This window comes from Amphibalanus amphitrite, unplaced genomic scaffold, assembly GCF_019059575.1.
Source record: "Amphibalanus amphitrite isolate SeventyFive unplaced genomic scaffold, NRLGWU_Aamphi_draft 000286F_arrow, whole genome shotgun sequence".
NCBI lineage: Eukaryota > Metazoa > Arthropoda > Thecostraca > Balanomorpha > Balanidae > Amphibalanus > Amphibalanus amphitrite.
The window spans coordinates 472,070-496,927 of record NW_024881781.1 but is presented as its reverse complement, the minus strand read 5'-3'; the positions used below and the strand labels follow the sequence as shown (position 1 = coordinate 496,927).

Below are 24,858 nucleotides of genomic sequence, written 5' to 3'. Positions count from 1 at the left end.
TATAGGCGCAATATGTATTCACTTGGGCGCGAAAGGCACAACCACAGCATGACAAGCAGCCACAATAAGTCTCGTCAGTATCGCATCGCGCAACCTCACCCGGTATCACAACACTGTCAGCATATGGCGGGTCCAGCACTGCCAGGTCACCGGTCCCCTTGGGTGGCACGTGACCTGATAAAGATCCCGCCCTGACCGCCGGCAGCGCCCCCCACATAACACACCGATAAAACGTCCCCTGAACACCCTGTTGTCCTCACACAGACTCCCGGACGCCGACAGCAGCGAGCATATGCCACGGACGATATAAGCATGGACGGTACAGTACCCGGATCACTGACGGTTCCCGCAGCGTGCAACGAGAGCCACCGACGGGACACCGGCGACGGCGGGGGTAGAGCTCGAGGGGGGGGGGGCTGTAACTGACTCTTCCGCGACAGCCAGCTGCCTTCAGAGAAACTCGAGATACGCGCCCTCCACTAACTCGGCGCCGTCACATGTGCATTGGAACTATTCTTGGCTGCTACATCAATGGCAAGTTAAAGCATGGCTGTGATGACCAGCCCGCAGTTCTTCACTATGGCGAAATTCATGGAAACTCACTGGCTTTGTCTACGTATGTACACTAATTGTTGCACGATTAGGATCGTGCTACACAAACTATTGATTTCACATAAACTTAAGCACAAAGCTTTCAAGCAAACGTAAAAAAGAACGTCAACGCCCGTAAGGGACTTGTTTTTGTTATGTTTGAAATCCTGTAAATAATTATCACATTCCAATCCATTTCCCAATAAAAATAAGACCTATGGCTTACATAAAAATTCGAGTAGGAAATGCACGAGATATTTGTACCCGCAACCAGTACGCACTACACTATAAAATGTGCGCATATCTCATAAATGCTCTTCTTCAGTTCACTTGTCTGGCCATAATATCTACACTAGTAAATCGCCTACCCTGCCCTACCCACAGCAATAACCCCCTATGGAATGCTCAATCAGCCTTTTATGTTCCCGGCACACCCCGACCCGACACCCACCCACTTGGTCGCGCTACTTTTTCCTGAAGAGTCCTGTCAGCTGGGAGGACTTGGACTGGATGGCCGTCGAGCTGAGCATCTTGGTGACACGGCTGCGCACCTCGACCATGCCCTGCTGGACGGCGGGCACCGCCGCTGCCGCCGCCGCCGTCAGCGGTCTGCAGGACGGACGGTACGCTGAGAGACAGACACAGAGCGCTCTGGGACTCCCCAGACAGAGGAGCCTCGCACCGGGCCCCGGACAAACACCCGCACAGAGGGACACAGGCAGAGGCTACTTGGCGATAGCGACATGGAGCATGACGAAATGGGTACTGGGGAGAGGCTAGGCAGTGGTAAACAGATGTCAGGACACTGGGTAGAGGCTGACGCGGTGGTACACCAACACGAATACGGACACATGTATAGCAGGCTGTGGCAGTTGTTAAGCCAGCTGAGGATACTTTTTGATAATGATTTTAAAGTAACACTTGAGTATGGCACGGGACAATATACCAAAACACACACAAATGTTCCCGTAATGCTCCTATTGTCCCCCTAGAAAGCATGCGACTGGACGACTAATGCTAGAATATGTACAAAGCTATAGCGTACGAGAAAGACGTTGACAACAGTTACTTTCTTATTGCTATCGTGTTTGTGAAACAGGGTGAAGCCCATAATTCATCTGTGCGGAAAGTGCATTAGCAGTAACTAGACCAGTTAAAACTGCTGGTTCTGAAACAGATGATGCCAGGCGTCTAAGGCCTTCACCATCAGGCACCACGACCCCGTCTCCAGGCCGAGTCCAGGACGCCCAACTCACTGGGCCGGCGCAGGGACGTCCGGTGGCGGGGCGGCCACGCGCTGGTCAAAGTCGCGGATCAGCGCGGCCACTACGTCCGCCTGTGGCGACCCCACACTGACAAACGTGTCCAGCAGACACCTGGCGGCGGCAGTACGAACTAACTCAGAGCAGCGACAAACCATCTGTAAGAATCCTGCGACAAAAACATGTCAGACGAACCGGCGACACACGGGAGCGATTGGTGCAATTACATGTGATTTTTCCCCAGGAATTTTGTCCGAATGGATGAATGGGTGGCTGTGGGCCCAGGTGGCGTATTTATCAAGCGAATCACACGAGTCGGCATCTCAACAAGCGCCACCCCTTGGTTGACGTCATATGCTATACGACGAAAGCATGCATAATGGAGACCAGGTTCGATTTGAACATAACTGAGCATTTATAAGACAAGAAGTAGCTACGACCGAGTGGTCACAGTCATATACTCACAGTGGGGCCGGTGGATTGAATCCTATGCGACTCGCGATCTTGTGTAAAAATGCCGGCCAATGCTCACTTGTTTACGTTCGCAATGGAGTACGCCTAAGACATCCAAGGTAAGTATGAGACTACCTATGCGATATAAGGTAAGTATGAGAATATTGCAACATATTATCTAATGAGAATATGTTGCAAAAGAAACGGTTGCAGTCTATACCCGAATTACCAACTTTGTCGCGATGCTAACGATACTGGTCAAAGCAAATCGTTGGAGGGTGAAACCGCTAGTTATCATGAAACGCACATCGAAAGACGATGGATTCCTGGATTATTTCATCGATTGGACAAGATATATGGACAGCTAAATCAATTGTAGCCCAATGTGAGCATGCAGCTTCACCAGCAGTCCTGAGCCCCCTTCATACACAATACACATCACGTGCAAGACATTATTTGTACAGTAACAAACACAATTGCAAGACAAGACATATAGGTATCCATTATACATACTGTTGAACACAGTCACAGTCTCATGAAAGGCGTTTGCATATGCACACAGTCATATCCAGCATTCACCGCGTGCTGTCGTCCATTGGTGGCGTCGAGTCTTGTATTACTAACCAGCACCAAGCGCCTTTCCACTGGCTACGCTCTCAATGACATTATCAACATTAGACCTGGGACGTTTCGCAGGTGGAGCGGCTCCGCGGCTGCTCCTCAGGCGCCGCCCCCCGCCCAGACCGGCGCCAAACGGCCGGTCTTCAGGCCACAGACTGAATGCGGTGGGCCGGATGGTGCCTCGCGCAGCACAACCACTGCTCAGGCACTCAGAGGGCGGCTCAGCTGACTGCAGATAGCTGTTCAGCTGGTCGCTCGTCTTCAGAGCAGCCACCGTTCCAATCGCCCTGACTAGCGCACTGCTCGTTTGTCCGTCCCCGTACTTGACAAGCACACGCCGCATGGTCGACAGATAGCTGTCGATCAGCTCCGTCGATGGTTTCTGCCCGACTGGTGAGCCTTGTTGAAGTTCGGACGGGCCCACATTGTCGGTCTCGGAGGCATTCGCTGACGAGGACAATCCTGCAACAACACACTCAACAGCATCGAGATCGTCATCGTCCCAAATCGCAGCGCCTGCCTCTTCACCTGAGTGACCCGAGTCGTCAACTGACGGAGGCAGAAGAGTGGGCACCGTGGCCCCTTTCTCGCTGGTTGGTACATCTGACGATTCTGCCACGAAGCCGGCGTCTGAAGCTTTGTCCTCACCCAACGCCAGGCTCATCAGCCAGCGGCGGTTCTCGGCAGTCATGGGGTTAAAGACCTGTGGCAGGGTCATGTTTCTCACATGAGAGCAGGCCAGTTGATGCTTGCAGATGCCATCCGATTGTCCCTGAGGGCACGAGCAGACTCCCAAGTCCATAGCCACATTGTATATGACGTTCGGGTCCGATTCGCACGTCACGCGAAAGTGGTGGTCGTCTACTCTGGTGATGGAAGTCTCGTTCATGGTAGGTGGTGCCAAACGTTTGCTTTGGCGACGGTCGAGAGCGAAGTCGATCAGGCGCTGCACCATGTAGCCGTTGTAGATCTCGTCCATGATCATGACAAGCTCGCATGCGTTGCGTGCTTTACACCTGCGAAGGAAACCAGAAACAGATCACAACTGTGTCGAGACTTGAACGCAGTACGGTGTCTTAACTCGCGCCCCGTATGCCTATCGGCGGACCCTACCACCCGTAGGGGGGGGGGGGGCGTTTCGACCCCCCTAAGATCTCGGAAATTTACCGGCCGATTTTCAAAATTCGAACGGCGTTCGATAGTCCCACCAGGGAAATACCATATGACCCAATTTCATTGACCTCGGTCCAACCGATGACGTCACAGATCAGGTCAAAGGTCGCATTTTCACCGTTTCCAGGCATTTCAAGAAACGCATTGTGAAATCGAGAAAATTGGTATGTTAGTGAAAATCATCGATAAAGAATTGTTCGTCCAACACATATCTTGCTATCTAAGGTCACTGATACCAGGTCAGGTCACGTTGGTCAGGTCACTGACTAAGGTTACAATATGAAAGTGTCGTGTAATACATGTTTTATGGTCCATTTTACAATATGACAAATGCGATTATGTGGGCCAGGCAGCCTTTGGGGCCAGTTTAGATCTTCAAAGCTGTAGGCCTGACAGCTCTTCTCGCGAAACCCTTTTTTTGCCGAAAATGGCAGAACATGACGTCAATTTGGCCAACCTATCATATCCTCTGAAAACTTTTTGGTCACAATGTGTAAAATTGATGCCCGGAGGGGTCGTGAAAGTTTGGCGATATCTGCAGCCGTTTGGGGCCGTTTCGCCACCCCCCCCCCCCCCCCACATCCAACACACTCGTGGAAACAATCACGATTGCATTACATGTAACAAGCACATCAGTAATCAAACCACGCCAGGGCCGGTGATACGATTGTAGCACCCTGAGGCGAGGGGAGCGTTTTACGTCCTCTCTAGACTCTAACTCAGATTCCCGGACCACGTACGACGTAGTAACCATTTCCAAAATATTCATAAGGCTGTCACAGACGAAAAGTACTTCGATCATTTTTTTTAGGTTAGATCACAATTCACAGTTCATGTCAAGAGTAATCAGACGTAATTTTCCCGATTTGGGCTTTCTTGGACATGACGCAAAATTGATCTGACTAAACGCCACATTCAAATATGTAATCAGAAATAAGTTAACGTTTCATACATCCTGTCGCCCGTCAAACACTGATACACTGAGTTTCAGACTTGTAGACGATAAACTGTAGGCATGCCAGGATCACATTTTTAAAGACATGGTTATTGGTTACCTAACTTGAGCTGGTGACCTGACCTTAGGCGACCTGGGGCCAAATTTGACACACAACGCAAAATTGGAGCATGATAAGCTTCATCAAGTTTAACCGCGACGCATATTCTTTGCACACATAAATATCTGTCAGCTGTGACGAAAAACGCCCCCCCCCCAACCCCCAGCAAAGGCAAATGCCAAATTTAAATGATCAGAATCGGAATTTTTCCCACGTGTTAACAAAAAGCTACCTTTCATGAAGCGGTCCAAGAACGGCAGTGCTATACCTACTCCGCTTTTATAAACATTCGTGTAAAATGCTGCGATTTGACCAAACCGTAAAACGCAGCAAGTTGACAAGACAATAATGGCAGGCGGAATGACGACAAACCATCGAGAGGTCGACAGGATCGACAGTAGATTGTATAATATTGAGTGAAATATTCGCATACTACCGGTCCATCACTCAACGTAAAGGTGAGTTGACATTAATGTATTAACATCAATGTATGATACAGCAAGTTTGGAGGGAAACATAGTAACGAAGGAAACATAAGAAGGAAGGAAACACGGGAAGGAAGGAAGGAAGGAAGGAAACAGGACTTGATGTAGAAGCTGAGTTACCTTTTCATGACGATGTCTTTGATGATGCACATCGTGGCCTCCGCATAGTTGTTGGTAAGGTTCCCTCGAAGGGCGGATGCTTGGCGGCACGCGATCGCCCATTCAGCGCGCCTTTCGAAGAGGTCCATCATGTACCTGAAAGACGATAGGTTCAGTATTACACCAACTTGATTTGTGGACGCTTTGTAGACACACTGTTCATGAGCTGTGTAGGTACTACTCGTCTCAAGAAAAAGTTCAAGCCGCTTCACTTTCCTCACCTTTGCCCCGATCGAGCTTGGCGAGGCGCATTCAGTCCCAGCATAACAGCTGGGTCGTTCTAGCAGCTGTCAGTCTAAAGTTGGAAGCAATCAGGCTCCATCTCAACTACTGGCCTCTGGAACCCTTATATTGAGAGTTGAGACCAATGCCTCATGAATGATTGTTGACTTTCAGTGGTTGAGTATCGAAGCAAGTGCTAGGATGTACCAGAAAAAAAAAGATATCTCAAATTATCTTTGACGGATCCGCCAGCATCCGTGAAATATAATAACAGGTTTTAAAACGGTCAAGCGGTAAAAAAAGCCACTCTTAACGCTAAAACCATTAGATTGGGGACTATAAATTAATGACTCAGGTACCCGGGCTAAAATGTGTGGCATCTGATATAAATTAACGTAAAACTGTTAAAAAATGATCGTCATGCGTAAATTTGTTTAAATATTAGACTTCTGGCAACATCCACTAACCTGGCGAAACCTTGATGGGCTACGTGTTCTGCAGCCAACAGAGCCTGGAAGCGTTCTGGGCTTTCCGCATACACCAGTTTCCGCACGACGCCCATCAGCTCCTGACGTTGGTCCCTCGGGACGCCATGTATGGGGTCGAGGAGCCACCTCCAGACCTCCTGCAGCACATGGGCAATGCTGAGGAACTGTTCGGCCTCAGGCCAGACGGTCCGCAGAGCCCTTCGTTCTGCATCGCAGTTATCCGTGATGAACGCTGAAGGATGCCCACGTCCATTGAAGGCTGCATTGCCAACATCTTTCTGGAGCAGCCTGAAGCCTGGAACAAAAGCAAATGTTCCTGTTGTTGCGATTCGTGAGGATCATGGGCATTTCAGCATATTCCCCGAGGCGAGGGGATGCATGTATCCTTGCAATAGCAAATATGCGCGACAAGATCTAAGGAAGCTGCGGGATAAGCATTTTCATTGACAAAACACTTCAGAATTTAAAGTTAAATACATCAAACTTAATGCCATGCAAACAAGTGGGGAAAGGCATCAAACATACCTGTTGTCAGCTGAGCCTCGTCTTGAGAAGAGGAGAACACCACTCCCAAAGGCAGGGCTCCGGCAGGGCTGCAACAGAGCAGCGGCACGATCGTGGTGTTGAGACGATCGACAGAAGTTGTGGCGTCAACAAACACCACCTCTCCAGCCTCTCGGAGGGCATGGACGCGCTTCATGAACGGCGTCACGAGAGCCACGCAGAATGAGCCTGCGCTGCTCCTCTCAATTTCGATCACACTATTGGTGGTAGCTGCGTATCTATCCAGCGCGGCGAGCATGTCTTCATCGTTGCAGCCTCCAGCAGTTGCTTTTGCCCACTTCCGTTGCATGTAGGCGACGGCTCGGAGCGACGGATTCATGTCGCCGCGGTCTTCTTCCGTCCAGAGCTCTGATCCCAGACCCATCTTCAGGCGGTGGTATCTTTGCGCCTCTGGTACGCGCATGCCTGAGAAATTGATGGAATTTAACTTAAGTGTCTGATCTAGTTATTTGGAATTGTCAGTTTTTTTTTTCTAAATCACACAATTTCTTTGAGTGTCGCAATACGTATTGTGCATATCGTTTCGATTAGGGTTTCCTCGTCTATTGAACTTTCTTGGCTTTCGTCACTGAGTTTGAGTATTAGCTGATAGTTTTAATAAAAAATACTAGATCAAAAGCCAGTTATCAGGGAACGGAGCACTGCATGTCGCTATGATTATATTATATCGATCGATAACAGTTACTACAAGATGTTAACTGCCTGCATATTTGTATAATGTACTGCTGATAATCTTAACAGGTCCGGAAAAGAAAGATCATGTTCCAAAGCAAAGACAAGTAAGGATTGGGGAAGAGCGAAGAGCGGATAACCAATGTTGACTTTGCTTACCTCGTCGAAAGTATTCAAAGAACTCCTTTTCCACCTGAGGGAGCACTCGAAGCTCTTTGAGCGACTTCGCACATCCGGTATGGTTGTGTTCTCCGGTCAGGACGATTACGCATGGATGAGTGCTTAGCAATGCGTCGTCTTTCACCTTTCGCTCACTGGCTCTCTTGATCTGGATATGCATCCTGAAGGGGCATCTGCAAATGACCATTAAAGACGTGTTATTTTCCTTGCAGTTTTAAAAACACTCGACTTCAATTCTAACAGGAGGGTTGGAGGGGTCACCTTTTGGTGGCGGCTGGGCTTCCGAGTAGATGGCCGTAGAAATACGGGAACACCTCTCAAAAGTATGGTGAAGCTTTTATCACAATTTTTCAATAGACAAGTTACAAGTCACATCGACCATCGTTACATGTTACATGTCATGTTACATGTTACATGTCATGTTACATGTCACATTAGGTCAGCCAGGTCAAAATGTCATTTGGACTTTGGAGCATGGCAAAGCATTGACTGATGTTGATTGCCCAGAGAACATGTTTATGCCACATAGGCAAAACGCGGTACACAAAATGTCATGCAAAGTTCAATGTCAGGGTTAGTATAGCGCACCAAAGACCAATATGAACCAACTATTAAATATGATGTAAACTACACACGTTTTATGGAACATGTTATTCATACTTAATTAGTTGGTCAAGGCCAAGTCAATCAAGGTCAAATTCTAAAGCTGGTCTTTATGAGAAAAAATGAGCCTACACATAACCCTCGTCTTATACGGGGGGAGGGAGGGGCGAATTACGGACCCCCTCGGTCTTTTCGCGAAAAACTGGCCGAAAAAGCGACCGATCCCGGCGAACAAAACGACGGCGCAGATATTATACACCAATGATACACATGTAGTGAAAATTTCAGACCAACGTCACTGAAAGTCAGGTCACCAGGTCACTTCAAGTGACCTCACCTCATGAAAGTTTCAATGCCTGCAATAGCTACATCGAGTGACCGATCGCTTTGAAACTATCAGCGATTGCTAAAAGCAATAGTATGTACAAAATGCATATCTCAGAATTTGGGTATCGATGATCTAAGGTCAGATCAATTTTGCGACCTCCCATTACCTACAAGTCAATGGGAGAAAACTGAAATGCGTCTCTTTTGGACGAAAGCCATTATACACACTTCCAAACACTAAATTACAAGTAACTTAGACAAACTGAATATGAAAATTGTGTCCGTGACCCCTGTTTATGCCTCTGAGGTCATCTCAGGTCACAAATAGTAACTAACAGTTTTTCGCGAATAACTTTTGATAGAGGCATGCTAGAGCGATGAAAACGCCTAAATTGTGTTCGGTTCGACGATACGGATCGACTGATATGCAACATGACTGTTACCGGTCAAGTCATGACCTTGACCTGAGGTCAAAATTCCAGTTGGCCTTTCAAGGTGAAGTTATAGTTCATTCGATGCGTCTTGACGAGAGGAACACGATGCCGGTAAAAGTAAGCCCGTGCAAGGCTTGAGTCAAACGTTATTGAAGAAAAGCTGTTTCCGAAAAAATCGGCTATATTGGCAGTTTTTGCCCTCTGCAGTCTGCAGGCAAAACCATTGACGTTAGGTCAAATATGAGAGAATAACTCAGTGAGGGCATTAATAGGGCTATCGAATGCGCTTTTCCGCGGTGCTGTGGCTCAATTGGTTCCCGAGCTATGCGTTGGCTTCTTGGAAATTGTCGACATTCGACCTGAAAATCGTCGTAATTTTGCCTTGAATGACCTCTGGTGACCTGACCTTAGACCTGACCAAAAAAGTGACCGAAGTAATTTCGTCATTATTTTTGGCGCTCATTCGAACGCCGCCTTCCGCGTATCCCTACGTGCCCCAGGAGCCGAGTTAGAAGGGGGGGGGTGTTCAAACACCCTCCCCCCAGCAGGGCGTGGAAATCGAGGACCCCCAGCGGGGCGCGGGTTAAACAAAAGATTGTGTTTCAGAAAATAGGCTGATTTTATATGGAGATGTATATAGAAAAAAATATTGATCATGGTAAGTTTAGCTGTAATTTCTTCTTGATTTACATATACTCTACCGCTCTACCGCCGGTAACGTAGCTCAGTCGGTAGAGCGTTGGACTCCGCGTGGTGAGAGCATGCGTTCCCGGTTATAACAGTCCGGGTTCGACGGGCGCTTGACAATTATGGGCCTCCTGACAGGTATGGTTGCAGTTGGTGGCAGGCTGTAGCCAGGCGAAGTCAGTGAGGGGACCTGCCGTGCGCGGCTATGTGCGCACATTAAACTTTGGACTCTAAATTCTGCCATACAACTGGAATTGCGCGATCGGAGGGTAGAGGCCAAGGTCACCGCAACAAGCCTCGCTTAGCAGTGGCTCCGTTCCTTGTGAATCCTTCCTATCAAAAGGTTCTGACTAAATTTATATAAAAAACGTGTCAGAGCATTATGGGTAATCTCGCGTAAATGTTTTATGCATTTGGGCCCTAATAATGCATCAACCTTGGCTGTTGAAACAGGAAGCTGTTGGTGACGCCTGCCCCACCGTTACCCCTGCCCAGGGGGGTACGCTCCGGCTGTTTAGCATTACGAAAAGTGGTGACAGACGTTTGTGGAGGATTGTCGACGAACTCTTGTTCCGCGAGCAGCACTCAAGCGCTAGCGGAAAATCCACCAATCAGCGCTCGGCAGTGCTCGACGCTGATTGGCCCGACGCTCGTGACGAAATTGCGGGGGACCGCAGTTATTCTCTATGGACCCGAATAGGCTTTTGGATTTCAGAGGGGTTTCTTTAAGATTATATGCTGTTTCGAGCTGTTTTCGAGTTGAAATATATTTCTTATGACTGTTAGCTATATAATGGCACCATAAAATCATGATTTTAATTAATATTACCGATGTAATATCGGCCGAAAAGACATGCTGTCAATTGGCACGGACTGCCCTGCGGCTGATGTGGGGCCTTTAGTGCCAGCGTATGGTAATAATGGGCTGAAGAAGGGTTATTGGAGACTCTTAGAGCCCCACCAGGATTCAGTATAGGGTCATCAGAGGCCGGGAACGTCCATCAGGGGTCTGAGTAGGCCTGCCATAGGGGCATACATGACACATCATGGAACATGGGTCAATCTAGATCCATTAGGGGCCGTTGAAGGGCCATCATTGTTCAGCGTGGGCCCGCAATTACCCCTGATGGGCATGCCATGCCCCGATGGACTAACGCTGGCCTCCGATAAACCATCACCAGCCCCTGTTAGGTCTACAAAGCCCCCTGCTGGGTCTAAATTGGTCACTGATATGCCCAAATGGGTCACTGAGAAACCCGTACAACATCCCCTGACTGCACCTGATGGACCAATGCCGTCCCCTCATGGGCCCACCACGGCTCTTGAATGGCCTCTTCAAGTCCCTGAAGCGCCTTTATTGGCCTAAATGGACCCCTGATTGGCTTATGTTGTCCCTAATGGTCCTATATGGCCCCCATGAGCCCTCAATTCGTCCCGAGACAGCCTTACATTATATGCCACCGGCCCCTGGTAGGCCTGCACTGGACCCACTGGGCCTATATCGACCCATAAAGGACCCATGTCGAGCCCTCATGGGCCTCCGATGACCACACGCCGGCATGTGTGGCCCCATCAGCAGTGGTCCGTCTATCCCATGTACTTACGGTCTTTTTGGCCGATGTGACACCGGTAGTATATAGAAATGTCATGATTAAATGTCGTTATTATATAGTCAAAGGTCACGGAAAGAATATCCAAGCTCAAAAATGGCCTCAAACCCAACAAAAACTTATACAAATCCCCTTCAAAAGTCATAAGTCAATGAAACGCCATAGGGGAGTAGCTGCAGTCCCCCGCAATTTCGTCACGAGCATCGGGCCAATCAGCGTTGAGTATTGCCGAACGCCGATTGGTCGATTTCCGCTAGCTTGTAAATGCTGCTTGCGGATATAGTCTTGAACAAGTGAGGGTCGCGGCAACTAAATATTGCTTGTCACCACTTTTTCTTCGGGAGCGTTCTACCTGGTTTATATAGCCTTGCCCCTGCCCCACCATTACCCAGTTAACTCACCCTGTGCTGTGCTTCTTCACCCCCTTGTGTCTTTTGACAGCAAACTGACACACCAGCTTCTGACTGAAAAATATACGTTCACCACTTGGATGTCTAGTGTATACTACATTCAGTGAGGTCTGTGAAGCACGACAGAAGAGCTCTTTCCAAGTTGCAAGTTCTTCTTCATTGTTGACGTTCGTTCTGCAGAGAACCTCGCTTTCAGTGAAGTTGATGATGATGTTGTCAAATTCACCAGTTTTGAAAAGATCAGAGCGCAGCAACTCCATTGTCAAATGTCAATCACATAACTCAACGCACAATCCGTAGTACCCCCAATGCTGAATAGGACGCTCAAATATAGGTATCTTGCTCAAATACACAGTGTAAATACAACCAGCGATAGACCCACAAGCGCGCGCCAAACACACACCAAGCTAAACGAAACATTCGCGCAATATCTGTCGCCGCTTACGAGAATCCAAACTATTGCTACCAAATCCAGGTAAAGGAAAGCCTTTACTCAATGGCTTGGGGTAAAGGAATCTTGGACTTGGGTTTGACAATTTGGCCCAAGCCCCAAGGCTTGACAGTTGACCATGGATTGGGTATATCGATAGAGCCGTAGGTAACAGAACTGGTAATTCGGTTACATGGTGCAACCTTTTCTTTTGCAACATATTCCTTCATTGGATAAATACTTACCCTGAATTTCTCAGGCGCACAGCCGCACACCGTTGCGAACGTGAACGACATTGAGTAGCCAACATGTTAATGTGATTCGAATTTCGATCCACCGATCTCACCGTACAAGTCCGTGACCCTGACCACATAGAGCTATTTATATGACATAAGATCTATATGCCTCTGCGCATTAGATATCTATGCCTTGTCAGCCACGGCGACTTCCTCGCGCATCAAGTGCTCAATAATGTTCAAATCAAACCTGGTCTCCTGGACGCATGCTTGCGTCGGACTCAATATACCCTCGCGTCGGATAGCTAAATATGACGTCAACGAAGAGGAGGCGCTGGGTAGCATGTCAACTCGTTGGCACTTGGTAAAATTCAAATAATGAAAAACGCGCCAGGGTGGCCCGCTAAGCAGTGCTTGTTGCAAATGGCACCACAGAACCACCACCGACCTTACCCGAGTCCGGTGCATCGATGATGACTTTAATCGAAAATTAAAGGCACCGCAGGTAGATTTGCTTCATTCTGTGATTTCTACCCTTCGTTATCACATGCACGATGGAGAACAAAGTACGAAACAAAAACCTAAAGCGAAAGCCTAAACACAAAGCTGATTGTCAGCTTACTCAATTGCCAACGAAATGAGCCTAGTTACAATTAATATAGCAATAAGAAGTAGTGTTTACCAGAGTGAAGCAGACATATGACCGACCTGAGCGCCGGCAGGATGTCCCTGCTGACGGCCTCCCCGGCCACATGCCCGCAGGCCAGCGCCGTGTAGGCGTCCAGCAGGGTGGGCGCGTCGGCGGGCGCGCGGCGCGCCGACAGCTCTGCCAGCCGCGACAGGCAGAACTCGGTGTGCCGGCCGGCGGCGGCGGCGCGGCCCAGCGCGGCCGCCAGCGGGCCGGCCAGCGCCGCGTCCTGGCACAGCGCCGTCACCTGCAGACGGGCCTTCTCAGACGGCTCCCGGCCCGGCTGGGTCTCCAGCACCAGGCCCAGGGCCGGCACCACCGCGCGCCGCACCAGCCTGGCGAGGAGACGAAACAGTCAGACGGACGGGTACTGGGGAGGGATATGGTGGGCGCTGTGGGCAGAGATAGGTGGTGAGACTCGCTGTGGAAGGAAGTAGGCTCTTGGGCTGCGAGGTCAAGGGTCACTGTGATTTTTCGGCGGGCGCGCACTCGGTCAAGCTGCGAGCGAATGACTGTGGTGAAAGCTTGAGCTTAGAACTCGTGCTAGGAGTGGTAAACAGTCATAAGTCGCTGAGAAAAAGAGACCAAAAGTGCACTGAAAATAATTATAATAAAATTTGGGAAGCAAATGGTACCTTTCTTCTATGATACATAAAAATACAGCGGAAAAGCGCCGCCGGCCGGTTAGCTCAGTTGGTTAGAGCGTCGTGCTAATAACGCGAATGTCGTGGGTTCGACCCCCACACTGGCCAGTCTTTTCGCCTGACACGTATCATGGATGAAAACATCAACATTCTGCACCTTGGTTCTTGAACCAAGCCACACGCAACGCATCAACACAGTAACGCCATTACTGAGAACATGGGCTACCTTCAACGGTGGATCGCTGTGTTTACTTCATCCCAGCACATCAATTTGATGTTCGCAGTAGGTACCACCCGAAGCAGTCATTCAACCGTCATCAGTCATTTCGACCCCAGGGGATGGCTTTCCTGCGACTCCGACTCCTGGCATACTCCAACTCTGACTCCGCAGCCCTTGGGGCGGTGCCGCCTTACCAATGTTGGAAATAAGACCCTTTGCTGGTCCCCGTCGGATTCAAAAGATTTTGTTCTCCTCTACAAATTTATACTCTGGCACCTGAAATCTTCTAAATTTCCCAGCCTTTGTGATAAAAAACTGCTGCTATTATTACACCAAAAATATGCAGAAATAGCATCGAGACTCGAGAGGGACACAGTTAATCGGCTATTACATTTAGCAGGCCAAACATTTGATTTTCCTGTTGGCTGTTGTAAACGCTGGCCAATTCTCCGGACCGATTTTATCATCCGTGACCAGGACCGAAAACGACAATTCCAACATTGCGCCTTACTCACTGTTGCGGGTCGGACGCCAGTGTGACCAGCGCCGGCAGCACGCGGGCCGTCAGTACGGTCTCGGGCACCTCGGGGACCAGCATGCCGGCCAGCTGGGCGGTCGTCTCCCGCACCTCGACCACCGAGTGCATCACACCTGGGGGCGAGACGAGCAGGATACAAGCTTTATAATTATGGCTTGAATATTGGGACCAGTTCAAAGCGTCAGTTGTAAGCAAAAGTCTATATAGTGGATCATATCGTCGCATGCAATTAAATAACATATGAAAACCAGTTGCATGACTGATCACACAAAAACGACTAGTCTTGCTGGATCCCTCTCCGGAATCCACCACCAAAGTCTTCATAAGTAACAACTCCCATTATCACCCTCATTATCGTTACATCCTGCTTCATCCCTCCCCCGCCCCATCTGCTCACCCTTCCACAGGAGGTCCAGCAGCGCTGCGTGCCGCTCCGGATACTCCAGTAGCAGCCGCACGGCCGCCGCTAGAGGTTCGCCTGTCAGCCGGCAGGCAGCGCTGAGGTAGAGAGCGTCCTCGAGGGTACGCGCCAGCCGGGCGTCGGCGTCCGGTAGGGGTGCCGCCAGCAGTCCGGCGCACACGGCCGGCAGTAGTGCAGAGGTGAGGCCCGGCGGCGGGGCGTCAGCGGCGGCCGCGCCGCGCAGACGCGACTCACAGCACGGCCACAGCTGGAGCGGCAGGGAGGGAGGCGGTACGTGGGATACAAATAGTGCTCGTGGTTAACCATTCTGACCGTGGTAGATGGAACATGCATCATATGCTACCTTAGTGCACGATAAAATTAGCCAAATCACCTGGAACCACTGAGGAGGCAAAAAATACACAGAAATAAAGTAAAACTGAGAAAAAGAACGGCGAATTTCGCGAAGAAGTATCCTCGTAGAATCTCTCGTAGGAACATCATCGCATCTCAGTGATTCCGCGATAGTGCGTCTGACCAGGACGTGGTGCGCTGTTGGGACATTGATAATCACGGTATTATTTCTCCCGTACCTTAGAATCGGCTATGGTGGGTCCGACCAGATGTGTACTTGCCAGCCCTCCCTTCCGCCCATACCTTGGAATCGGCTATGGTGGGTCCGACCAGATGTGTACTTGCCAGCCCTCCCTTCCGCCCATACCTTAGAATCGGCTGTGGTGGGTCCGACCAGATGTGTACTTGCCAGCCCTCCCTTCCGCCCATACCTTAGAATCGGCTGTGGTGGGTCCGACCAGATGTGTACTTGCCAGCCCTCCCTTCCGCCCGTACCTTGGAATCGGCTATGGTGGGCCCAACCAGATGTGTACTTGCCAGCGCTCCCTTCCGCCCGTACCTTAGAATCGGCTATGGTGGGCCCGACCAGATGTGTACTTGCCAGCACTCCCTTCCGCCCGTACCTTAGAATCGGCTATGGTGGGTCCGACCAGATGTGTACTTGCCAGCACTCCCTTCCGCCCGTACCTTAGAATCGGCGATGGTGGGCCCGACCAGGTGCGCCGTATGCCGCAGCAGGGCGGCCATTTCATACACCGCGTCAGGGAAGGAGAGCGGCAGCACCTCGGCCAGCCGGAACAGCTCCGGAACGCTGACGGAGGACGAGGGGCACCGTCACGTAACACGTCGCGTAGTTCACGTTCAATGTTCATGACATGTCACGACACGTTATATCAGAGACAAGTATAACAAGATGTACTATAACACTATAACTGATCGCGACAAGCCACGGATAGACATCAATGTCCTAGTCACTCCCTCTTTTCACCGTCACCTTATCATAAATTAATCACTAATGACTACTATATACACTCAAAACTCACTCCGCATCACTCCGACCTCACTCACTATAATTGCCCATCCTCTAGCCTCGGGTGCTACTTTTTACTTTTCTGCGGGTACCCTTACTTTCATTTCTCACCATTCGTTTGTAAGCCACTCCAGAGCCGGCCAGACGCGGTACCACTCCTGGGTGACATACAACCAGACCTGTCCCCCTCCCGGGCTCCCTAGTCCTTACCACTCATTGGTGAGCCACTCCAGAGCCGGCCAGACGCGGTACCACTCCTGGGTGACATATAACCAGACCTGTCCCCCTCCCGGGCTCCCTAGTCCTTACCACTCATTGGTGAGCCACTCCAGAGCCGGCCAGACGCGGTACCACTCCTGGGTGACATACAACCAGACCTGTCCCCCTCCCGGGCTCCCTAGTCCTTACCACTCATTGGTGAGCCACTCCAGAGCCGGCCAGACGCGGTACCACTCCTGGGTGACATATAACCAGACCTGTCCCCCTCCCGGGCTCCCTAGTCCTTACCACTCATTGGTGAGCCACTCCAGAGCCGGCCAGACGCGGTACCACTCCTGGGTGACATACAACCAGACCTGTCCCCCTCCCGGGCTCCCTAGTCCTTACCACTCATTGGTGAGCCACTCCAGGGCCGGCCAGACGCGGTACCACTCCTGGGTGACATACTCGTCGAATGCTGCCACCATATGCCGCAGTCGCCGGCCGTCTCCGTGCAGTACCTCCAGGTCAGACAGAGGGCCCTCCTGAGACGGCAGCCGGTCCGCTGTGGGCACCGGGAGGGGGAGGTCTGGTCACGGTCTGGTGCGGGAGACGGGGAGATGGGGATGGACGTGATGAGACACTGATGAACAACCAATGAATGGTACTATTTCGGGTGAGAGCAAGTATAAATATATACATTCAGCGGTATTCCAGAAATAAATTATCATCCATCCAGGCTTTCAGGGATGAACGCAAAACCGTGAAATGGATCACACATTGAGAATCATGCTGCTGGAAAATACAAACTGCTGGGCGAATCAGTTTTCATACGCCGCATCCTGTGACACAAGTTACGCGTGAGCGGATACCGCGGTCTACATTATTCGTTACTACGTCAGAGCGTTTGGCTGTGACTTACACGTGATGCCCATGGAGTCGTTTTCCACCCTGTCCAGGTGCGGGCCGGCCGAGACCACCCAGAGGAAGGCCTGGTCCAGGAGGGTCATGAGGACCTGGATCCACACGGACACCGTCCAGTCGGCCGGCTGGCGCTGTCAAACAGTACACGGTACACACATTCAGCCGGACAAACTGAGAGCACGCACATCATACACGATACAGACGGCCACCGTCCAGTCGGCCGACTGACGATGTGAAGTAACACACACATGGTCATCGGGGTACACGTGACTGCTGGAAGCTTAGGTGACAGAAGAGTTCGAAGACAGAACGTCAATACTGTCAAAAGGTTACTCGGAGCACAAATCGGGAACAGGTTAATCCATTCCGAACATAAGCAAACTTATGTAATAAAATGCTACTGAGAACACACACCGTACATATGCTCATCAGACGACTCCCAGCTCACACTGTAAATGAAATAATCCGGAGACTCCTAACACGGCTCACACACGGCTATAACAGGCAACCTCAGCCACACACCGTGGACAGAGTCAACAGATTACTGCCTACACACACACTAATCCCTCCCCTACAACCCAGCGGCCGTTGCAGAACACACCTAAGCCGACGCGCCCTAAGCCCTAATAATCAAACAAACAACCCACCTGAGCGGCCTGTCGTGCGGCGTTGAGCGCGTGCGGTACCAGTCGGTCGGAGAGCCGCCCCAGCTGAGAGGCCCAGCGAGCCACGACGGGCAGCAGGAGTTCGGCGGCCGACCGCTGCACCGGCTCACAGCGGTCCTCGAGCAGCCGAGCCGTCAGCTCCCAGGCCTGCCGAGGGGCGGGAGTTGGCCGGTTACACGGCTGAGGAGGGGGGACTGTGAGGGTGGGGTGAGGAGGGCAGGTTAGGTTAAACGGTTGGGGAGGGAAGTGAATGGACAGCTTTCATTAAAAAAAAATAGTGATGTGAGACGGTAGGCGTAATCAATCAGTTTCCATCAGTTCGCTCTTAAAGTTACGCTGATCAACACAACAGGTTCCGGCAGTTTGTGATAAAGGCAGTAAGTAAAAGCGATGAACCTCCCTCTTCCACAAGCATAAGCAAGCCCAAGCCTTGGGTCCCACTCGTTTGGTGTAGGCACCACTGACCTGTGAGAACTTGTCGTCATCGTCACAATGCACCAGCACCACTGCCAGACTGCGGATGGCCGCCTCTCGAACAGCCGCCTCCTTCTCATCCGTCACCATTTGGTGCAGCATCGACCAGACCAGCGAGCCGCGCAGCTCAGGCTGTTAAAGACAAGTCAGTTCAGGTCAGGTCAGGTCAGGTCACCATTTGGTGGAGCATGAACCCGACCAGCGAGCCGCGCAGCTCAGACTAAAAAGGTCAGGTCAGGTCACCATTTGGTGAAGCATGGACCACACCAGCGAGCCGCGCAGCTCAGGCTGTTAAAGACAAGTCAGTTCAGGTCAGGTCAGGTCAGGTCACCATTTGGTGGAGCATGAACCCGACCAGCGAGCCGCGCAGCTGAGACTAAAAAGGTCGGGTCAAGTCATGTAGAGTCAGTCAGGTCCACGCCTGTCTTTGATTATCCATTGCATAAAAATCACACACTGAAACCCACCCTGAGTCTGCCCTTACCGGTATGAAGGGCGCCAGCACTGCGCACGCCTCTGCCACCAGTAGCCGACGCTCAAAGTACTTGTGACTGATTTGTTCCCAACACTGCGGCAGTACCTCCTCCTCGAGTCGACCCGGACAGAGACGGGCCACTAGAGACCGGAACCCTATCACAGAAAATAGAAAATGGTTGGTGGACAGGCCAAATTATAGATCATCTGATTGGGAAACAGGTGGGACACTCACACCAGAGAGTGGAACCCTGTCAGAGAAAACAGCATCATGGGAGACATCATCAGATAATTCAAAGAACGTCGCCGTATGCACCAAACGCAGTGTGCGCCAGCGAAGGCATCTAGCGGGTGACGATCAGTGACCGTCGCTGACCGCTGGCTGAATGTTACTAATCTCCGGAGACGGCTTTGATGACCAGTGATAACCAGTGAAGGTCAGTGACAGTCGCTACTCACTAGCGACTAGCGAGTAGCGACTACCAGTCAGCTAGCCAGCTGTGAGGATCAGTGACGGCCAGTGACTCACCAGCCAGTATGACAGCGCGCTGCTGGGCGTCGGGTCGCTTGATGAGGTTGAACAGCAGGTTGAGTAGCACGTCCCGTTGCCGGACGTCTGGGTGAAGCTGGATGGCCGACAACAGCAGCGGGATCAGCTCCTGGAGAAGAGGGCCGCATCAGGCGCTGAATTACGGGAGATGAGTACAATAATGGCACTCTGACCATGGATGGGGGAAAATATACTGAAAACGGATAACTCGATGATGGACACCCTCGCATAACTCATCAATTATATACGCGTAAAATATCGGTGCTTATATAATATCAGCACTTAAGAAATCAGTACTTTGAAAAATCGGTTCTGAAAACGAGCTAAATACTCTAGCTGGCAACTGGATGCATTAAAATTTGAAATACTCATTACACTAAAATCCCGATGCGCTCCCATTACCCTAAGCCCCGCCATTCGCCGTCTACCATCGTTCCCACCTCCCGTTTGGCCAGTATGACGTTGGGCACAATGTGCGGCAGACAGCGGGCCAGCTGGAGCACCGCCTGCTCGGGTGAGCTGCTCAGTTGGGCCACCTCCAGCTGCAGGCGCTCGATGGTCTCATCGGCCGCTCCCTCGGACTGTTCGTGGATACAGGCCGCCAGCACCGCGCGTCGGAAACGCTCCGGTACGGCACTGACGGAGGGGTGGGGGGAACGGGGTCAGAATCGGAGTGGTTTCCTCCGGTACCTGACTGACAGAGATTGAAAATCCCAAGAGGGGGAGTAACATCTCTGGTTGGAAGTGACACCAACAGTTTCCATTGTGGCGCACACAACCAGTCACAATCATGTGCAATCAAAAGGGACATATGAAAAGTTAAATGGAGCTCCAACTGTAGCTGATAGGGCAGACTGACAATGGACACACCCCTTAGCCTGCCAATGCTCGGCGTTCTCTGTGCGTGTCAGCGGCAGCTCGAGCCCACCTGCTCTCCAGTGACGGCGGCTGCGCCTCTCTCCCGGCCATTTTCAGCGTGTTCAGTCGGTTCTGGCTCTCCGTACGGGCGAGCTCGCTCTCCAGCGACTCGTCGCCCGAGGCGGTCGAGTCGCCGGCGCCGTCAGCGGCCGGTGACGCCGTGCTGACGCCGTGGATGACGCTCTCGGCCGTATCGGCGGCGGCGGCGGCATCGGCGGCAAACGAGCGCACCGCGCTCAGCTGGCTGCCGGTGCGCAGAGACGCAGGGGTTAGTCAGGGGTGCCTGTTTAAGCAGCTGCTTATGTCAAGTTCGTTGCTACGACTAAACACGACAATTACCCGACAAAAGTACGTTTACCGAACAATTGACTGGCACTGGTTTTTGCGTAGGATCGCACTTTCCTTTTTACGCATTAGAGTGGACGTTTTAACACGAAAAAGGTTGATGTTTACTAATTACCTCAATAACGAGTCTTCAAAAATCTGATCTACCCGTCATGTCATCTCAGCAAACCACCCACCCCTTCAGTTCCAGTAGTGACAAGCTCACCTCTCGAGCACCTCGATTTTGTCCATGAGCGCGGTAATATCGTTCTGTAGCTGAGCGTGCACGGGGTCCTCTTCCGTCTGGCACTCGCAGTCGGTGCCCGGGGGAGGCGTGGGCGGCGGCGGCGGCGCCGGCGGCGGCGCCGGCGGCTCCGACGGACGGCTGCCGCCCTCGCGGAAAAAGTGCAACAGGTCGGGCGGCTTGGCCACGTTCAGGCCGACGTCGTCCCAGTCCTCGACATCCTGCACAGGCGTGGAACGTGACGGTTAAGTGCGCTTGATGCAAATCGTATAACTCGCAAGCATCACATGTCGTATCAGGACACTCGTGGAATTAGAAGAAGCTCTGATAAGAGATTAGAGAAATGATGGTAACCAACACAGTGAGCTTGACAAGAGCACGCAAGGCAATACATACAACTGTGGTACGACAAAAAAAAAAAAAATATCTAGCTTACACGACTCTATCCTTATTCCTTTTTGTCCTCCGCTTACATCAGACCACTAACCTGGTCCTCGTTCTCGTCCGAGAACGCGATCGACGTGAGCTTGTAGCCGTGTCTCAGGAGGTACTCGTTGATGAGGAAGTTGAGAGCGCGCTTCTCGTGCGGTTTGATCGGGTCATCGTCAGTGATGGGCCGATCACCGCCGTGGTCGGGTGTGTTCAGCTCTGACGGGCGCAAGGGGTGAAAGGTCATAGAGAGGTCACCGGCGGACAATGCGCCAGATCGAGGCAGGAAATTGAGACATTATTTAATGGCTTATGGCACATATTAAAGGGACCCTCCCACCTTCAAAAAAGTTCATGAATTGGCATGAAAGTGATGTCGCTCGGTTCAGAAAGAGCGAAAACGAATATCTACCAAATTTCACCGAAAAATATTCACCGGTTTTCAAGATATTAGACTTTTACTTTTGTTTACTTTTTTGGGATCTCCGCTGTTTCTAGCGACTTTATTTTAGAAAAGCGGCGTTTGCGGCAGATGTTGCGCGCAAATAGCATATACCACCGCGTGCTACAAAACGTTTTAGTCAAACATTTAAAAATCCTTAGATATTTGCGCTGACGTCACACATTCAGAGGGGTATTCCTAAGCATTAGCCCCTCTGAATCAAAATGCTGCAATTTTGAAATTCAATATTTCCGATTTAAGGCATTTCTCGATGTTGTGAGTGCCGAAACCGGTAATTGTGAGCCAGGGACCCCATTTTGGCTATCTCAACTCAAATCTTATGTTAAGGTGGGAGGGTCCCTTTAACGTCTCGATACAACCTTTACGACGCAAACCACGCCTGTACAAGGAAACTTAACGAAATATATCGCAAATACATAAGTGAAATAAGGTATGTCACAGTCAACGACTTAGGAATACGAGAGGTCACGTATTGCAATGCATTCAGACAACAGTCCACACCGCCAAATCCTGCTGGCTTTTCGGCCCTTAATTTCAACCCTCTCCCCTTCAGTCTGCTGGCTTTTCGACCCTTAATTTCAACCCCGTCCCCTTCAGTCTCCTCACCAGTCGCCCCGGTCAGGTTGGCCCGTAGTGATTTGATGGTGTCGTGCGCTTTGCGCAGCTCAAACTCGAGCAGCGCCGTCCGTTCGTCGGCCAGTCTCTCGCCGTCTTCCGAGTACCGTCCCAGGTCGATCGAGTCCAGCGTGGCCTGACTCGACGTGCGAGCTGTGGGGAGTGAAACCGAGAATAAATCAGTACGCTGTGGGGTAGCTCTTGGTTATGAGTGTCATGGGTGCTCCAAACACAAACCATACGTCCTCAAATGTGAGTTTGACGCAATTCGATCGATCTATATTCTATTTGATAAATGAGCATCCGAAGTGTGGACAATGGGCATGTAAGCAAAAAAAAAAAAAAAACTTTCCATGCATCCAATAAAAATACAGAATATTAGAACATAGCGCTTTTAATCCCCGATGTCAATGAAACCAAACTACTCATAGAAAATAAAGGGCAAGAAACCACTGAATACATCCATAGATGCACCGTCCGCAGCCCCAGAGAATTTACTTACGGAGCTGTCCACCGAGTTCGGGTTTGAACGGCGTCTGGCGCTCAAAGTTGCCCGGGTTGCTGAAGAAGCTGCGCAGCCGTGGCAGCTCAGCGCCAAGCTCGGCCAGCTCCAGGTGCAGCTCCAGCGCCGTCAGGTAGAAATTCTCGCGCAGTAGCTTCTTGGCGATCTCGTCTATGGAGATGGCCGGCGGGTCGTCGGCTGCTGCGGACGACGTGGCTGTCGGAGCGACACTGACGGTGGATGGGCCGGCAGCGGCGGCACTGACCCCAGGGGGCTCCTCTGACTCCAGGAATGGGTTCATGGTACACTGCTACGCTGGGGGCAAACATAGGGTGGGAGATAATGATCAAAATGGGCAAGGTTACTCTATTGTCGGCAGCCGTTGACTGCAGGCATTTATACAACATGCCCGACCCACCAGGATCGTCAGCAGATGTAGACGAAACCAGAGGAAACCGGCACCGCACTGACACAATCTAATGTGTTATCTTCATTTTCATGGTGCAGATTTTTGTCCATACATTCCTCGTATCATTTTTATTCCTTCTGCACTTCTCATATTCGGTCTCGCATTCTTCGTAACGGCAAATCAGCATTTCACAATTCTTCCCATATCATGTTTTATCTACCCCGCGTTCGATGTCTTTCGGATGACGAAGATTCTACGTCGTCCGGCCAATCACGTTCCATAACCGCAGCCGAGCCCCACCCCCCACCCCCCCCCCCCCACCGACCTTGCACGGGATTGGCCGGATGACGTAGAAGCTTCGTCATCCGACTTCCGAGAGGCATCAATCAGACGCGGGGCTAACTTATCCTCTTCATCTCCGTGCATCCATTTCTTTATCTCCAGAAATCCCTGTGTACAGTTTTCACATCGGCAACCATTATTCTGCAACCCTTACCCGTGAAAGGCGTCGGTGAAATCGTTCCCAAATTTGGGTACACCGTTCCCACAATAACGAATGCTTGCAGTGCCAGTGTAAGAGCGTTCCCAAATTTGGGCACACGGTCCGGGTGGTGGACTGCTTTAGTAATAGGGGAACGATTTGAAACTATGCTGGGCTTTACAATATCAGAGATACCAGGCGGTTGAGGACTGAGGTTCATGTTCATTTTATATTTTTGACGTCATTTAACGGTTCTTCTTGTTTTAAATAATGCCTACATGGCGTTCCCATATTTTGTTTTTTCATTCCCAAACATGGGAACGAGACTGCGTTCCCAAAAATGGGCACGCTTGACCTTAGTTCCACCTACTGATATAGCCTTGGTTTTACCTTGAGTTCATATCCTAGCAATACCTTAGGTGAAATACCTACCTACCCTGTGCAATGTCTTAAGCCTAGCTAGGGTAAATAAAAAATACACCTAACACTGATACTGTCAAGTGTCAACATGGGCCAGTCTGCAAAACGTGGCAGGCTTCGACGAGATCTCGTCGGGGCAGACACCACAGGTTGGGGCAGAAATAGGGGCAGGTTTCAGGAAGATTGGGGCAGAAACAGGAAAATCTGGTGCAGAAGTTAAAAAATTGACACA

The 24,858-nt window shown here is 50.8% G+C and overlaps 2 protein-coding genes and 1 non-coding gene across 3 annotated transcripts; 1 reads left to right on the top strand and 2 right to left on the bottom strand.

Moving 5' to 3' along the window:
• LOC122387448 (RAB11-binding protein RELCH homolog) lies at positions 1–23,642 on the bottom strand. Its single transcript, XM_043377642.1, has 18 exons — positions 23,317–23,642; positions 22,806–22,967; positions 21,795–21,955; positions 21,290–21,528; positions 20,750–20,983; positions 20,262–20,457; positions 19,801–19,930; positions 19,282–19,427; positions 18,789–18,929; positions 18,306–18,470; positions 17,657–17,789; positions 17,143–17,299; positions 16,194–16,317; positions 15,150–15,420; positions 14,730–14,865; positions 13,371–13,685; positions 1,848–1,967; positions 1–1,200 (listed from the first exon to the last, which is right to left on the bottom strand). Exons 1-18 carry the CDS (start codon positions 23,615–23,617, stop codon positions 1,056–1,058), a joined length of 3,276 nt encoding a protein of 1,091 aa, XP_043233577.1. The 5' UTR covers positions 23,618–23,642; the 3' UTR covers positions 1–1,055.
• LOC122387421 lies at positions 2,617–12,404 on the bottom strand. The gene is made up of 6 exons (XM_043377604.1): positions 11,988–12,404; positions 7,905–8,098; positions 7,035–7,478; positions 6,489–6,804; positions 5,761–5,895; positions 2,617–3,943 (listed from the first exon to the last, which is right to left on the bottom strand). The coding sequence occupies exons 1-6, from the start codon at positions 12,254–12,256 to the stop codon at positions 2,926–2,928; spliced, it is 2,376 nt and encodes a 791-aa protein (XP_043233539.1). The 5' UTR covers positions 12,257–12,404; the 3' UTR covers positions 2,617–2,925.
• Trnai-aau lies at positions 14,029–14,102 on the top strand. The gene has a single exon. It is a non-coding gene; the product is annotated as a tRNA-Ile (tRNA).
• Positions 23,643–24,858: the final 1,216 nt, after the last annotated feature.

Bases quoted from the DNA above. Each gene is read 5' to 3' on its own strand.
- LOC122387421 (XM_043377604.1), bottom strand. From the start codon at position 12,256: ATGGAGTTGCTGCGCTCTGATCTTTTCAAAACTGGTGAATTTGACAAC. The intron at 6,805-7,034 runs GTATGTTTGATG...CTTTTGTTCCAG, and splicing joins CGAGGCTCAGCTGACAACAG to GCTTCAGGCTGCTCCAGAAA. The intron at 5,896-6,488 runs GTTAGTGGATGT...ATCGTCTTTCAG, and splicing joins GCCCATCAAGGTTTCGCCAG to GTACATGATGGACCTCTTCG.
- LOC122387448 (XM_043377642.1), bottom strand. From the start codon at position 23,617: ATGAACCCATTCCTGGAGTCAGAGGAGCCCCCTGGGGTCAGTGCCGCC. The intron at 21,529-21,794 runs GTTAGTGGTCTG...ACGCCTGTGCAG, and splicing joins CGGACGAGAACGAGGACCAG to GATGTCGAGGACTGGGACGA. The intron at 17,790-18,305 runs GTGGGTTGTTTG...ACTGTTTGACAG, and splicing joins CCGCACGACAGGCCGCTCAG to CGCCAGCCGGCCGACTGGAC.